The sequence below is a fragment of the Panthera tigris genome, chromosome D3, assembly GCF_018350195.1.
Source record: "Panthera tigris isolate Pti1 chromosome D3, P.tigris_Pti1_mat1.1, whole genome shotgun sequence".
In the NCBI taxonomy this organism is placed as follows: domain Eukaryota; kingdom Metazoa; phylum Chordata; class Mammalia; order Carnivora; family Felidae; genus Panthera; species Panthera tigris.
In genome coordinates, this window is record NC_056671.1 from 48,710,438 (window position 1) to 48,726,399 (window position 15,962).

Below are 15,962 nucleotides of genomic sequence, written 5' to 3' on the forward strand. Positions count from 1 at the left end.
GACTGCAGGTTCCTTAGCCTTTCCCTTCCCTCTTTTTTTTTTTTTTTTTCTGTGTCCCTTCCTTGTTTTCCTTTTTGCTCCTGGGTCACCTAAGTGTCCTTTATCCCTCATGTTATCTGTTGTCACCAACAAAAGGGCCACATGTCAGCGGGCTGTCACTTCCCTGCGATCTTCTTGCAGTAAGAAGTCAGGTGACCCCAGGCTGACAGAACCCGTCTCCCTCGCCTGTTCCAGCCGGGCAAGAACTGCCTGCCAGGAGCAGCAGCGAGGGAAAAGCCTCTGCAGGAACGCCTGTCATCCTGTGCCAAGAGGTAAACCCTTGCTCCATAAAGCGCCTTAGTATTATTAAACATTTTCTATTTGTCAGGCCCTTTATAGTCATTTTTATTGGTTCTTTTTACTAGTCATAACTCTGCATCAGAACTGGGCTCACTTTTTCTTTTAATTAAGTGCTCTGAGTGAAGTGGGAAAGACTGAAGGCCTTGGGGGGCAAGTCAACCTCCACAGAGAACAGTGAAGGAGGTCACAGAGCCCGCGCCCTGCCCCCAGTGAGCATCAGACCTGATGAGCAGCCGCCGGCCCTTCACCGCTTCACAAAGGGCTCCTCAGAAGATCCCCAAGTCAATCATCCAACTACAGCTTTCGGCCACTGTCTAGATATCCAGAGTGTGTGCTGACATTTGGAAGACTGAGCCATTCCATTTCACCCTAATCCAGAATGTTCCCTTTTATTTTCCTGCAATTCCAAAAGCACAAAATCACATTAAGATTCTTTTAGTTTTCAGGGGCGCCCGGGTGGGTCAGTCAGTTAAGCATCCGACTTCGGCTCAGGCCATGATCTCACTGCTGGTGAGTTCGAGCCCTGCGTTGGGCTCTTTGCTGACAGCTCAGAGCCTGGAGCCTACTGGGGATTCTCTGTGTCACTCTCTCTCTGCCCTTTCCCTGCTCATACTCTCACTCTCTCTCAAAAATAAATAAACATTAAAAAAATTAAGGCTAAAAAAGTACCATTGTAGAAGAGGCCTATACCTAGAGTTGGAAACAGAACTTTAACTTTGCTCCTCTGTTGGGAGGTGAACTTGAGAAACTGCCTAAGTTCTCTAAGGGTTTCTCTCATTTCCAGAATGGGCACAATGACCATTCCTATCCTCTCCTGTCAGCTTGCGTGTGTACACAGAGAATCACAGGACATAACCCACAACTGGGGTTTATTCTTCATGTTCCTTGTCTACCTCCTCCACAAGACTACACTACGAGTGAGTCCTCCAAATACAAGGACTTTATCTGTGTCCCCACCATCTATCTAACCCTGTACCCACTCGACACTGTACCCACTCGAAGCCGTATACAGCTTCCTTAGAACGAAGTGCCCTTTGTAAACAATAAAGTACAATTCACGTGCACCTTAGTATAACGCTATTCACAGTGTGGTCCCACAGTCCCCAAGATGTGAAAGAAATAATGCCGGGCACCAAAGGAGCCAGGCTTCTAGTGACAGCAAAAGTTGTCATGAAAAGCAAACTGTGGCAAAGTATCAGTTCTGAATTTCTTTGGGTTACTGCTGGAATACTCAACCTTAAAATACATGCTTGAACAACTGGGTGAACATTTGGAGGGGCTGATGCATGGCAAAACGTGGCACCTTTCCTTCGTGCTGGGACATCTAAAATTTAGCCATGTACTAAGGCTTTCACAAGAGGTCTCAATGTGATAGCAAAGAAAAGGCTTACATTTTGACAAGATTTTATTTTCTCCAAGTTTTCATATTCTCCTTATAGATTTTTAAGATTTAAATGTTCAGGCTTTCAGTTTGGTTAGGCCACCTTCAGTCCCACTTCTTAGACAGTAAGACACACGATTTACTCTCCAGGGTTTACTTGTGAATAGTCATTAAGGCCAGACCCTCTTCCTCATCAACTAGTCCTCCTTTTGACTTTACCTAGGTATTGCCTTTCTAGTTCTCCAGTATCTTCTCTTAACTATTTCTAAGTTATTCCTTACCTCCAAATTCCCACCTTGCAAACAGTAAGTGCTCAATAAATTCTTTTATAAATAAATTTGATTTTGAGAGTTTTTCTGTATAGCATGCTCCCTCACCTTGACTTTTCTCTTCTTAGATCATTCATATCCCCACAGGTGGTTCCAAACCATATCACTTGAGATGACAGTTAAACAGAGGGAAAGGATCTATGATCTCATGATCCTCTTTGTAAGTGTAAAAAAAAAAAAAAGAAAAAGCAAGTGGAAAAAGCCTTGAACAGTTGGTAAGAATTTTGGAATCAGCAGACTATGAATTTAAAGCAGAGATTCTAGGGGCGCCTGGGTGACTCAGTTGGTTAAAGCTTAAAGAAAAGCAGAGGAGAGATCATTTGATCATTTCTCCTTCCCCTTATAAAATGATCCAGAAAACAGTGAAATCACCAGTTTTATGAAGATCCTACCACTAATTATAAAAAACTAACACATGAATGAACACTGAGTAAGGAAAGGAAAATGAAGCTACCTTACTCAGTTCTGTCATAGTCTTACTATATTTTTATTTGGTTCTGTGTGTTTCTACAGAAATAGGATTTTAAACTGCTACCTCAATCCACTGAAAAATAAACATCCTACAAGTCTTTTTATTTTTTATTTTTCTGGAGTAAAAAACAATGAGATGTTTGTTCACAATAGAAGAAACTATCTAAAATCTATTTAGTTTTGTCAGAGAGAATGTCATAAAACAGAAGCCAACATTTCATACGAGCTGGCTTAATAAAATTAATAGATTAATTGTATGTATTAATTAACAGAATTAATATAATTCTAAAAGCCCACAAACTTATCCCTGAAAGGACTATGGTGGCTGAATACTGTGAGTAATTGAAGGGCAAACTAAATTACGGGTAATGAATCCCTGCATCATCATATCAATCATTCCTATTTTATAAGAGCACTTTGTCAAACTTAAAACAAATCACAAAAGGTCATTAATTGGTCAGCAATACTGCATCAAACCACCAATTACTCTGATTTTGCAGTCTGCTCAAAACATGTATTTGTACACCTCAACTTTAAGTGGAATGTCTATTGATTTATAGAATCTCCAAGACAGAAGTCAAGTTTTAGAAAATTATAGTCCAATTATGCATTAAGGAAATGCAAATGCCATAACATAGGAACTAGCCAAATTATAGGCCCTGTTTCTGGAACGCTGAAAGTCATTGCTATAATGACCCTCCTAACACCGTTAAGAACTCCAGTATTATGACCACTCCCAGAATCCCAAACCATTTTGATAAAATTTAATCTCTTGTAAAAAAGCCCCAGTGAGCACCCCTAGGCCAACTTTTGCAAATCTGATGGAGTCTGGGCATCAATTATGCCCAGCAGAGTGCTCTCTGCTACCCTCTTTAGCGCTGGAAAATTTCCAAGTCTTTTGTAAAGAGAAATGGGAGCAGTCTGCGGAATATACCGACAAGGTGTAGAGATCAATCCCGCCTGGAGCCACAGCAAACGCAAATCTTAAAAGAAAAGCAGAGGAGAGAAATGGAGGCTTTAGGGGTAAAGCATCCACATGGATGTGATGGGTTTTTTGTTTTTAAGTTTTATTTATTTAAGTAATCTCTACACTCCACGTGGGGCTTGAACTCACAACCTCAAGTTCAAGAGTCGTACAGGCTCCTCTGACTGAGCCAGTCAGGCATGCAAGAGGCCACCTGGAGACTTCCTACCTACTAGGAGACCAGAGGAACTGCTACTGGCTGAAGTCCAGGCACGCCCCTGAAGAAGAAACAGCAGAGACCCCACACACAGCACCCCGACAAGCGAAAACTGAAGCCTGAGACTTTAACATCCAGATCAGCAGTTCTTCAAATGTAAGAGATTCTGTGCTAAGGTAATAAAACGATAGTAAACGTTCCTTGAGTGCTCAGGCTTTAGGCACTTTTCGTACAGTAATTCACCTAATACTGGTGACCCTGCAAGGTAGGTGTGACCACCATCCCCACTGACCAAGGAGGAAACTGGAACATAGGGAGACTGGGAGTGGACATCTGGTCCGGGGGATCTGGCACTGGCATCTGTTCTTACCTGCTAAGTGACAGGGCTTCTCAAAAGAGGCTGTTACAGTCCCAGAATCTACCAATGGTCGGGGGACCCCATACAGCAAAGCAGAAGCATGAACTCACTGGAAATATTATTTCGTGCTCTCTGCCTTTTATTTATTTCTGCTTGACTGTAACAAGTTCTCTCTTCGTATATTGGCCTGGGAAAGCACCTAAGGTAGTGATAAGAATCCAATGTTACATCACCTTCCCTTCATTGGCTGGGTTTTTCTATTTGAACAGTTGGTAAGAATTTTGGAAATCAATAGACTGGATGTAAACAGAGACTCTGGGGATGCCTGGGTGGCTCAGTTGGGTAAGAGCACAACTCTTGGTTTTGGCTCAGGTCATGATCTCATGGTTTGTGAGTTCAAGCCCTGCATCAGGCTCTGCGCTGACAACTCGGGAGCCTGCTTGGGATTCTCTCTCTCTCTCTCTCTCTCTCTCTCTCTCTCTCTGCCCCTCCCCTGCTCACACACTCTTTCTCAAAATAAATAAACTTAAAAAAAAATGTTTTAAAAGCAGAGACTCTTGAATCAAACAGGCCTGGATCCAAATCCAGGCATATTACCTATCAGTTGTTAAACCTTAACCAAGTTAGCCAACTAAGGTTGGTTAGACCTTAGTCTCCTCCTTCATAAAATGGAAGTAACTCCCTGGGTTGGTCTACTGCCAGTCGGAAGAGCACTGTAAAGACCTTGGTGCATGTTAGTCATTATTAATTACACTCCACTTCATAACTACAAAATCAGTCAGAGGATGTGGCCTCCTTGGTCTCCGCAGACTGCAGCCCAACAGAATGAGACCTCCATGGCCAGAGCCCGCCCCTCATTCACTCCTGCCTGGATCAGAGCCAATCGCTGACCTAGAACATCTAGGAGGCTGGGAACAGCTAGAAGGCTGGGAACACTTCTCATTTCTAAGTTATAGTCCTTCAAACTACATGGGAAAAAACATAGCAAGGTCAAGTATCATAACTAATCCACAAGCTCAAGAAAGGTGCCTTAAACACTTTTTTTCTTTGGCTACAATAGCAAAATGGACAATTTTCTCATGGATCAAGTTTATATACAGATTATGTGTATATTTGTATCTGTATAAATGTATTTATCCACGACCATGCTGTCTATATGGGGGGATGTATTACAAATACCAAATGAATATACATATATATCTATAGTATACCTACTAGCTTGGTCCCTGACACGTGGTGGAAAGCACCCAAAAGAGATGGGTGCTATAAATAATAGTTCCCTTTTCCTTGGGTTGAGAGGAAAGATTGGTGCCGAATGGTGAGGCACCTGACTGAGCTGGAGACACAGAGTAAAACTAGAAAATAATGATTAAAAGCTTCCAAACTCATCCTGACATTCCAATTTGTGACATTACTCACAAAGGAAGCGCCATTTATCTCTGCCATCCTTGAGCACTCCTTTCTGAATTCCTCTCCTCTTTTCCTAGAAGCCTACAACCTAACGCTCTCTTAAATCTGTCAGCCCTTTCAGGTAGCAGGTACCTCCTTCCTCCCAGACGGGATCAAAACGCCCATCTTCCAGGGTTCACTGCCAGGAGATCAGGGGAAAGCAGTAATTCAAGGTGTGAATGAGGCCGGATCCTCCCAGGAAAGGTTTGCAAGATAAAGGGGATTTTCAAATGTCTACCTTGGGGCAGGCCGGGGCAGAAGGGTGGGAGGCACAGAACCCAGCTGGTGATGTGGGAATCCTCTCCTTCAAGGTCTCCCCAAGTCCCTCAGCTTTCCAGGGTTATACACATGGACTCAAACAACTTGGGAGCCCTCTGCCATCCTCACACCGCTCCCCCAGTATGAGGAGTATGCTTTAGGACTTCCCTGCCACCCCCCCACCCCCAGCCCCCCGCCCCACATGAAACACAACCAAACTCACTGCCTGGACAGCCAGTAGGAGCCCAATTGTTTGTAGTCACTAAACAGGAATCACAGATCTCAGAATACAGTGGGTTTCCAGAAGAAGGAAGTTCCCACTGGAGTTCCCAAAGCAGAGCAAACTGCTGTGACAAAAACTCCCGATGAAAGTTCAGGTGCTCTGGACTGTTTACAGTCCTGTAAGAGATCTCCCACTTTGTTGTTCTTGAAAATTCGGTTATCCCAGGCTTGGACCGAGTTTAGGATAGGATATAAGTAAAAACAAATAAATAAAATTAAATTAAATTAAACTAAATTAAATTAAATTTAAAAAATGGCTCCGTCAGGTTGTTAAACTATAAGCTGAAAGGAAGTCTGACTGTAAAGGAAGTTGACCAGAAGGACGGGAGAATTGCTGAAAACCTAAAACATGTCTAATTAGGTTTGGTCTTCTGTAGTATAGTGGATACACTGTGGTCTGCTGTCTAGTTTAAAGCTATGGGTGTTAGGAAATACAGCCCTTGCTGTGATGAGGGATCTCAACTGGCTTAAACACTCTGTTTCTAGATTATGCTCATTCCCTGTTTTAAAAACTCAACACCATTCACAGCCCATCCTCTCTTGAGGAATAGCAGGCAAAGAGAAACTTTTACAAATCTGAAAACCTAAAGTTTAGAGCCTAAAATTTTACGGAACCTAAAATTTTAAAAGTTCATCTGCTTCCACTGTGGTGTCCATGTATCAAGCAGACAATCACTCCAGCTTGAAGCCCACTAGCTTGCCCACCCGCCACGGAGGACTGAGGGCAAAGGCCAAATCCTGCTCCTGGAGGTAGCACTTAGCAGGTAAAAGGAGGCTCTTGAACTGAATTCAGGGTCTTTGGAACACCACTAGTGATGACTAAAAAAGTTTGCGCATGCAATGTTTCAAATCTGAAAGCTACGTTTTCTCTCAGTTTAGTTTATCAAGGTCAGTTGATACGCCCTTCTGGACCAACTAATTTCCTCCACCTTCACCCTATCTAAATTCTCCAGAGAAGTCTTTAAAAAGGCATCCTGATTAACTAGTATAATACAGTGAAGGACCAATCAAAGGAGGTAAAAAATAGGCTCAACAAATAAAGTTCTAGCATGTGACAGACCCACAGATTGCCAGCCTATAGGTTTGTTCCCAAGATTTTCAACACAGGGAACCACGTCTCAATTCCTGTATCAATTCTGCTTTTGAAATGGCAGCTAAGACGCCACAAGGTAACCTGAAACTTAACTTTCTATTAAATAATTGGAGTTTTGACTGGCCTGGGCCAAGGCAGAGCCAGCTTTAAACAGCCTCACATACAACAAGCAGTCCTATTAGAAAAAGGGACTCTTACCTGCAGTGACAAGAGGGTGGCTTGTTAGGTAACATTTGTTTGGGGAGCCAGATTCTAAAATCAAGATGATTCAAGGATTTAAACTTTTTTTTTTTTTTTTAATGTTTATTTATTTTTGACAGAGACAGAGACAGAATGCGAGGGGGTTAGGGGCAGAGAGAGAGGGAGACACAGAAGCAGAAGCAGGCTCCAGGCTCTGAGCTGTCAGCACAGAGCCCAACGCGGGGCTCGAACTCACAAGCTGTGAGATCATGACCTGAGCTGAAGTCGGACGCTCAACCGACTGAGCCACCCAGGCGCCCCAAAGGATTTAAGTTTTAAATGAATGGGAACCACTTTCTCATTTGGCAGCAAATACTTCTCTTCCTGTTTCCTGGGTCAGATTTAATAGATAGTGAGCTGACATACATGTGGGTTTACAGCAATTTAGAATACTTCATTTGCATAATGATTGCAATAATAACATGCAAGAGTTAAGAATACTCTTTCCCAAAATGACTGCTGCAAACCATTAAGTGTATCACCTTTTAACTTTCCTTATTTTGATCTGGTTTTAATACTTCATGAGGCCAAAATCTTGCCAATGCAACTACTTGCCAAGCGGAAAATGGATTAATTTATAAAGATTCCTGGTACCAAAGCCAAAATAGTAGGTGCTCAATAACTGCTTCCTGAATGAATGAAAAAAGTTACACACTTAATGTTACTGACATTTACTTTTTCCACCAATCTGAACGGGAGAGCAACTACTCCTACAGTAGAAAAAAGGAAGGCAGCCACAGCTAACATTAAAAATCAGGGAAATATCCTGATTTAAACAAGGCAGTTAATCCTAATAGCTCCAGATAACCATTACAAAAAAGACTTGTTACAGTTGCTCTGGCTGTTAAACCCACGACTCCCTTCACGTTTATTGAAGTTTGATGGATTCTCTCTTTAAGAGAGTAGCCCTCCTAAATTAAAAATAAGACTGGCGATTTTTTCAATAATGCATAAAATGCTTGTGTTTGTTTGTTTTTTCTATTAAGCAGACAGATTGAATATCCCTTCTCCCTTCCCACACTAAGCACCTGAATGAAAGCTGGTTTCCCAGTGCTAACAACATCTGACTTCTCAAAGGCAAGGTCAGGAACAACTGCATGTGCCCCACAGACAGGCTGCTGCTCTCGTTTTCAGCTGGGACGCTATAAGGTGTGACTGGCTCCTAGTGAAGTCAATGGGGATGTGCACCACCAGCTCCAGACTCTTTCCACTACTCGATTTCCTACTTGCAGAATTCCTGAAAACTATTTCCAGAAGTAATATGGGTTAAAGTCAAACACGTGCAACTGAAGACACCTTTGTCACAAGCTCACAAAGGTGCCTGAGTATGTATTTTAGGGAGCTAATGCTCACATCTTTGGTACTGGAGAGAGGCACAGTCTATAAAAGCTTTAGCGACAAAACTATGACATTTAGAATCTAAACCTTACTATGTTGTGTGCAAATAAAAAAGACTAAAGTTACCAATCTCTATCATCCATCTAAGCAGAAGAACTGTTCTCTGAGGCAGGAAGAATGCTGTATTTTCATGTAAAGAGAACAGCTACGAAAATGTAGGAGGGGCTGTGCTAAACTAAGCCTTTTAAAATGTACCATGTGATCTCCATGAGCGCTAAGAAGCTGCACCAGTAAGTGGATCATCTTAGATCACAACAGCTATGCAGGAGGAGGGGAGATGGAAACTACCCTTTGCTTTTACCACAGCCATTCCAGGGAATTAGAGTGAACTTCTTAAAGCAACCATCACGACCGCTACCATAACCCCTCCCCACCCCGCAAAACCAACAAAAATCAGGAACTTCACGTGAGTAAAAATCACAAATTCCATGATTGCTAATCCTTGGATGCATTCATTTTTCAATGACCCACTTATGAACACTCTCAAGAAGTAAAAAGAGTAAATGCATTTAAAGTTCTAGGCTCTTCGTTTGTTGAGAAACTTGCAACATTAGAAGAGAATCAAAGCATCGGGGTGTATTATCAAGAAGTCTAGAATAAGATAGTCAACGGTGGAGTTCTATGCAATACCACTTGAGGAGTCTGGCCAATATTAAGGTTAGATAGCCTGTGTTCATAATTAAGTAATAGTGACTGAAGCTGAAGGCATACATTTCCTGAAGATTAATGACCTAACAGCATTTCCTGAAGATTAATGACCAGCCAAGAGGAGGTGACTGCCTAAAGCAGTGCCTTGGGCCACTAACCCCAGCCGGTCATTAATCCCCAGGAAATGCCCTGGACCTCAAGGTTACAGTGATTTTAATAAATACAAGAGGAAAAAGTTTAATATCAGCTTTCTACAGAAACTCAACATTTGTATCATTCTTAGAATGCTAAGACCGCCATAAGGTGACTTCTATAGGAATCACTAGAGTTCCCTTAAACTTCTTAATCCTGGTTAAAAACTTACTTTAACATAAGTGAAAAGCAGGCGTGTTAATACGTGAACAACTTTTTGTAGTGTTTTAACTACAAGGAACTCAGCTATAATAATGTTTTGCATAATAACAATCAGCCAACATATGGACACTCAAATCTATTTTTAATTTTAATCTATATTTACGTGACAGTAACTCAAGAAAAATAAATGAATCAGTATTCAGGTTTATAGAACTGATTTATCTCACTCAGTTAAAACAAGACTGTGACAGAGCAACTGCATTCCTTAGACCAAAACAAAACCGACCGGAACAACTCCCTCCTCCCATCTTTTGAATCTTAACTCGATTCTATAGGACACTGATGTCAAGAAACTAGCAGACTGACGCCAGGAGGCAAACTGTTTCATTATTATTCCAAGCAGATATATACTTTAATATTAAACTTTCTCAGGCTTTTCACTCCTCAATTAATCAGGTGCCACTCTAAACCAGGACATTTTAAGGGTCTTACTTTATCAGAAGAATGTGAACATTTATTTTTGATCTCAAAGAAAAAGCAAACCCAAATTCTCCAAAGAAGAATCCTCCTCTCCGCCCTTACAACTCCATAAAACCACCTCCTGGTCTGTCGGAAATGTACCACGCACATAGAAGTACAGAAAGACACATAGCCGGCAGGTCTTGTGTATTTTAGAGAACTTTGCTGTTTATATTAAATTCATTCACAGCCCCTTTCTCTGTTGGCCTTGATGATTAGCTGGTAAACCTCTGAAAGGGTCAGATTGTCCAGAACTGGAATTTCCACTTTGGAAAAAGCACAGAGGTACCTGACATCTGTTTCTTGAAGGGCCTGCACTACACCTCCAGACTTACAGTCCAAATTCCTACTTCTGCATGATGGCAGGGAGGTCAGAGTTGTAAAACCTCCAGTGGCTACTCCTGCCTGCAGAATAGAGCACAGCCCCCAAAGACCTCTCGTTTCTGGCTCCCAGAGAAGAGTATTCCAAAGATGAGTACAATTTTAGTAATATGAATATATTCCTCTAGGAAAAATAATAATAAGCATCCGTTCAAGTCCTCAATCTCAAACTAGAATTTGGTACTGCTGAGAATTAACTAATATTAATATTGAAACAGTTCCCTAATCCTTGATGAGGACTCTGAAGTCCAGAGAGGTAAACTGATTTGCCCAAAGGGCTCAGCTTCTGGGCTACAACTTCTTAACTTTGGATGTCCTTGCCACACTACTGCGCAGTTTGTCTTAATTAAATATCTATATTCTTAAGTGTTACCTGCCCCCTAGATAGTGAGCCCCATGGGGCTAGGGAGAGGCAGTGAAGTTTGTTGCCTAGGTGCTACCCACTACCGGGCAGGGAGCCTGGCTGGTAGTGCTGATACCCCTTCCTTCTATTAACAAGTGACTTTATTTTATGGAAAGCGCACCCCAAACATCACTTTACATTCAGCTACCTATTACAGTATAAACTGGCACTGGATTACCCATCTCTCCACTCCCCGCCCACTTACAGGAAGTGGGCTTGGCACGTTTTCTTTTTTCTTTTTTATAACCGTTTTTGTTTTAATCTTTGTAAGCTATGGCAAATATGCAAGAGTATTTTAATGGTTACTTTACTCAAATATATTTTAAGTAATTGCTTCCTTTATATGCGCGGTATTCCTGCACTGTGCCTTATTAAACTCATGCATTCAATGGAGAGTCAGGCTGCCTCCAACCCTTTTGTTCTGAGAACTTTGAAGTTTTAGCCTTACAGCTCAGCACTGAATGTTAGGGACCTTGGCTTCTCAACATCTTTTAAGGTTAGGCATAAACTTTCCTGAAAAGCACAAGAGTTAAGCTCCTAAGGGTGAAATCAAACCAAATCAAATCTGATTCAGTATATTTAGTACTTTTTAAAACTCCTCCCCGCCCCGGACCCAGACCTGCGTTAGCAGGAGTTAGTCTAGAAATGGTACCAAAGAAACATTTCATGCATAGAGTTTGGTTTGGTTACCTGGGTGGGGGAAACAATAGCAGGTGAAACTACTGTGGGAGAATTGGTGCTTCTGTGCCCATTGGCTTCTGGAAGAAGAGGCAGGGGGTCGTGTTTCACGGAAACCACCACCACCGCATCCACAGGCTCCGAGGGGCGGATACAAAGTCTTTTGGGGGAAGAGGGGCCGCAGATATCCCCAGACCCGAACACCGACTCGTACAGAGCGCGCTTGGGCGCAGCCTCAGATTTCACGTCGGGGCCGACCTGGCTGTCTTTGGGGAGGATATAGGTGTTCCCCAGCGAGGGCGGCTGGGGGCGGTGGTGGTGGGAGGGATGGGTGGGGGGGTGGTGGGAGTGGTGGCGAGCCGCCCCGTTTAGAGCCTCCGCGTAGCAGCCCTGCGGGGCGGGCGAGCCCAGTTTGGTGCCGATGCCCGCGATGCTGTTGAGCGTGGCGATGGAGACGGCACCGATGCAGTGGTTGGTGTAGGTCTTGGAGAGCTTGGCCGCCTTCGAGAGCATCTGCATCCTGGTGCCCAGCAAGTTCTTGCCGATGGCTTTGTTCTCGTACCAGGTCACATCGCCCTCGCTGCAGTGATCCCGGGGCCGCTGGAAGAACGCCTTGCAGAGGGGGTTGCGCTTCGACAGGTACTTGACGAAGCTGGCGTAGGGGCAGAACTCGGTGCCCGTCTCGTACATGCGGGGCAAGTTCTCCTCGTCGCTGCTCTCGGCACGCTTCTTGCTCCACGACGACGAGCGCGACTTATGGTAAGGCCCGAGGGACTTAAAGTAGACGAACTTGCGGCCGTCCTCATCCATAGCCAGCCCAAAGGAGTCCTCCTCCAGCTCGCGCTGGTTCTCGCGGCCTCGCGTGCAGAAGTACATACAAGTCTCGAACCAGACCTTGTTGAGCAGCCCGAAGGGCGTGTTGGTGCTGAAGACGCTGGAGGTGTAGAGCTTGCGCAGGTCGGCACGCGTGATGGCTTGCTTCTGCACCACGGGCCCGGCGCCCTGCTCCTCGAGCTTGCGGATGACCGCGGCCAGCGTCAGGTTGGCGCTGCGCAGCTCGGGGTCCTTGGTGAGGTCGAGCGTGCGGCAGTACGGGGGCTCGTTGAGGTAGCGGTTGAGGGAGCTGCGGATGCTGATGAGCGACGACTTGCTGTAGAGCTGGCCGCTCTTGGAGCGGGCCTCGGCGTAGAAGGAGCGCAGCACGCGGCACAGCGCCCCCTTGTCCATGGTCTCGAAGTCCGGGCTCTGCGCCTTCTCGCTCAGGTACTCCCGGAAGATGCGCACGGCGTAGCGGGTGGCCAGCCGGGTGTTCTCGCTCAGCCGGGCCCGCTCGGGGCGCTGCAGCACGTCGGGGTCCAGCTCGGCGCTGTCCCCGGGCGGCCCGCCGCGGGCCCGGGGCGCCAGCAGTCGCGGCGGCGCCTCGGGCTCCAGCGCGGCGCTCTGGTCCATATTGATCATATGGACCGGCTCGGGCTCTAACTCCTCCCCGGCCGAGTCCTCGGGCTCCAGGGGCTCGTCCCAGTCCAGCCCCATCTCTTCCTCCTCCTCTTCCTCCTCCTCGTCCTCCTCCAGCCCCCCACCTCCGTCCTCCTCCTCCTCGTCCCCCGTTATCTGCACCTCTTGGATCTCGTCGTCCTCCTCCTCTTCCTCTTCCTCCTCGCCCGCGCTGCAGTAGTGCGGGCGGCCGTGGCGGCGGCCGCGGCCCCCAGCACCGCGCTCGCCCTCGCCCCGCTCCCCATTGTTCTCGGCGGCGGCGGCGGCGGCGCTGGCGCTGCCGCCCGCGCTGGTGTTACAGTCCCCGCTGCCAGGCATTCTCGCCATATTGCCGTCTCTCTGCCAGTCCTCGGGCAGGGCGCATGCGCTATATTGGACCGCAGCGCTGAGAGCTTTTGTGTTTAATGACCTTCAGCTACCGGGAGGCAAAGCCGGGCTCTTAAAGGAGCCGCGCTCCAATTGTCAGTTCGGAGCGCTACTCCGGAGGGGCAGCGGCGCGCAGGGGATGGAGGGGAGGGGAGGCGGGGGTAAGTTAGGCAGGGAGAGGGTAAGGACGGAGGCTGGCTGGACCCTCTTCCTCCCCCACCCCTCTCCCCACTCCTAAGAAAACTTTAACGGGGGGGGGGGTGAAGAAAGGGGAGGGAGAGCTGTCGGTGGGGGTGAAACACTCCCAACTTACCCTCTGGCGGAGTGGCGCGCGGGCCCGGGCGGGAGAGAGGGAGGGCCGGCGGGAGGGCGGGGCGGTCTCGCTTCTCTAAGTAATGCCCGAGGAGCAGTGCCCCTTCCACTGCCCCCTCATTGCCCCCCGGAGCCGGGGGTTCGGGGAGGCGGCAGAGCCGGGCTGGCCGCGGGTGCTGCTCGGAGAAGCCGGGTCTGGGGCCGCCCGGAGCGGAGCAGGCAGGTTAATGAGCAGGGTGGAGGAGGCACGGCGAGGCCCCGCACCCTCTCTGCGCCCGCGGCCAGGGCGCAGCGGGCGAGGCTTGGGAGCGGGATGGGGCTGGCGGCGGCGGCTCCCCCACCTACTTGCTGGCGGCGAGGCGCGGGGGCCTGGGGCCAGCCGCACGGCTCCCAGCTCCCTTTCCGACTCTTGCAAAGGAGCGAAACACGCCCCACGTCAGCCTCATCCCTTTCGACTTTTCCAACAGCCTCTTTTAAGCTGTCATTAAAGACCCGGGGCGCTCCCCGTAGGTCTAGGGCAAGTCTGCGCCGGTCCCGCCAGCCTGGGGAAGGAGCAAGAAAGAAAGACTGGGAGGGGCGGGTGGGAGGGGAGACTCGGGGAGAGGCGCTCCGGACCCCAGGGACCCCTCCCCGCACGCTTAGGCCGCCGCCCTCCGGGCCTCGGAGCACACTGACACAACTCCCTCTGGCGAGGCGCTCCACCTGGTTGGAGCTAGAGCAATGCCGATCCCTAAGGCCCGTCGGCGGGCGGGCGGAAAAAGTGAACTTGGGTCTCGGCCGCCCCCGCCGCCGCCACAATTCCGGCAATTTGGATCCCGAGCGCGCTCTTGTTCCAAGTTTGCCAACCGCCATTCTTTCGCCCTCCGGGCTGCGCTGCCTCCGGCGCACGGGGGCGGATACCTCCGAAACTGGAAAGGCGGCCAAAGAGCTCGCCGGGTCCCGCTTTCCCATAGGAGACACTGTCCCACTTCCAGCCGAACGCCCGCCCCCGGCGCGCCCAGACTCCGGGCGCGGGTCCTCGCGTCCCCGCCTCCCTCTCTCCCGGCCCAGGGGCAGCGCCCCCAGAGCTGCGGGAGACCTCGGTTGTTTTCTTTGGCGGCACAACCCCTTCCATGTCGAGCTCGCACGGCATCCTAATTTTCTCCTCCTCGGGCAGCCCAAGTGTCCCCTGGCGCTCCGCCAGCTCCAAGTCCCGGGGGCTAAGGGGAACCAACGGAGACGAGTCCCAGCAGCGCGACCCCAGGGCGCGCAGACCCTGCTGTGAGGCAGCCTCTCTGTCCCCTCCAGGGCGTCCTCGAATTTGCCCTCGAGACCGAATTCTAGGCACTAGGGCTGTAGACTTGTCAATTGCCGGTTCCCCCCTCCCGGACTCCCCCGTCTTGCTTTCTGGGCAGCTTATAACTTTACGCATCAATAGAAACCCATCCGTCAACTTGTAATTTAAAAAAAAGAAAAGAAGGGAGGGGCACTAGGTCTCTGGGCCGCGTGGGCGTCTAAGTGGGAATTGACTCTCTTCTCCAGCAATCTGTGTTCGCCCTCCGCGTGTTTCCTCGACCCTGTACGCGGCAGAGCTTTGGGGAAATTGCGCCAGGTGTGAACAAGTTGGGGCAAGTCCGTGCCTCCCGGGCCCCCTCCCGTTCCTCGGGCAAACAGACACACGACACACGCTCTCATGCGTCCTGTTGTCCGCAGAGAACCGTCCGGGGAGGTGAGGAGTTCGGTGGTTGCACTCTTCGGGAATCATCCCCGAGGTGCTGCCGGCTTTGTCAAAAATGCGCAACGTCCCCGGAAATGTGTAGGAAGGCGTTTGTTTGTTTCCCGGAGCTCAGGGCACTAGGCAGCTAAGTTAGTTGCACGCGCGACCCGCGCACACACCAGTCGCACTGCGCTACTTCCGGACGGCTGGCCCTTTGTCCCGGGATGCTCCCAGTTTTCCGGCCGCCCGAACAATCGGTTAGGGAATTTCAGCAGTGTTGAAACCTCAGGTGGGCGCCCAGCAAGTTACCTACCAGGGGCTGCTCTCCCGTG

General features: G+C 48.1%; 1 protein-coding gene across 2 annotated transcripts in view; it reads right to left on the bottom strand.

The window, feature by feature from the left end:
• KCTD1 (potassium channel tetramerization domain containing 1) overlaps positions 1 to 14,469 on the bottom strand; it is a 92,514-nt gene extending 78,045 nt beyond the window's left edge. Inside the window, exon 1 of one of the 2 annotated variants that reach the window (XM_042961507.1) lies at positions 13,936 to 14,469. Coding sequence is in view for 1 of the 2 variants with exons in the window: in XM_042961505.1 (XP_042817439.1) it covers positions 11,775 to 13,583 (1,809 nt within the window). In the remaining variant the exon portion in view is untranslated. Of the gene's footprint in view, positions 1 to 11,774; positions 13,770 to 13,935 lie in introns of those variants that run through there. The other variant, XM_042961505.1, reaches the window with a different exon arrangement.
• Positions 14,470 to 15,962: the final 1,493 nt, after the last annotated feature.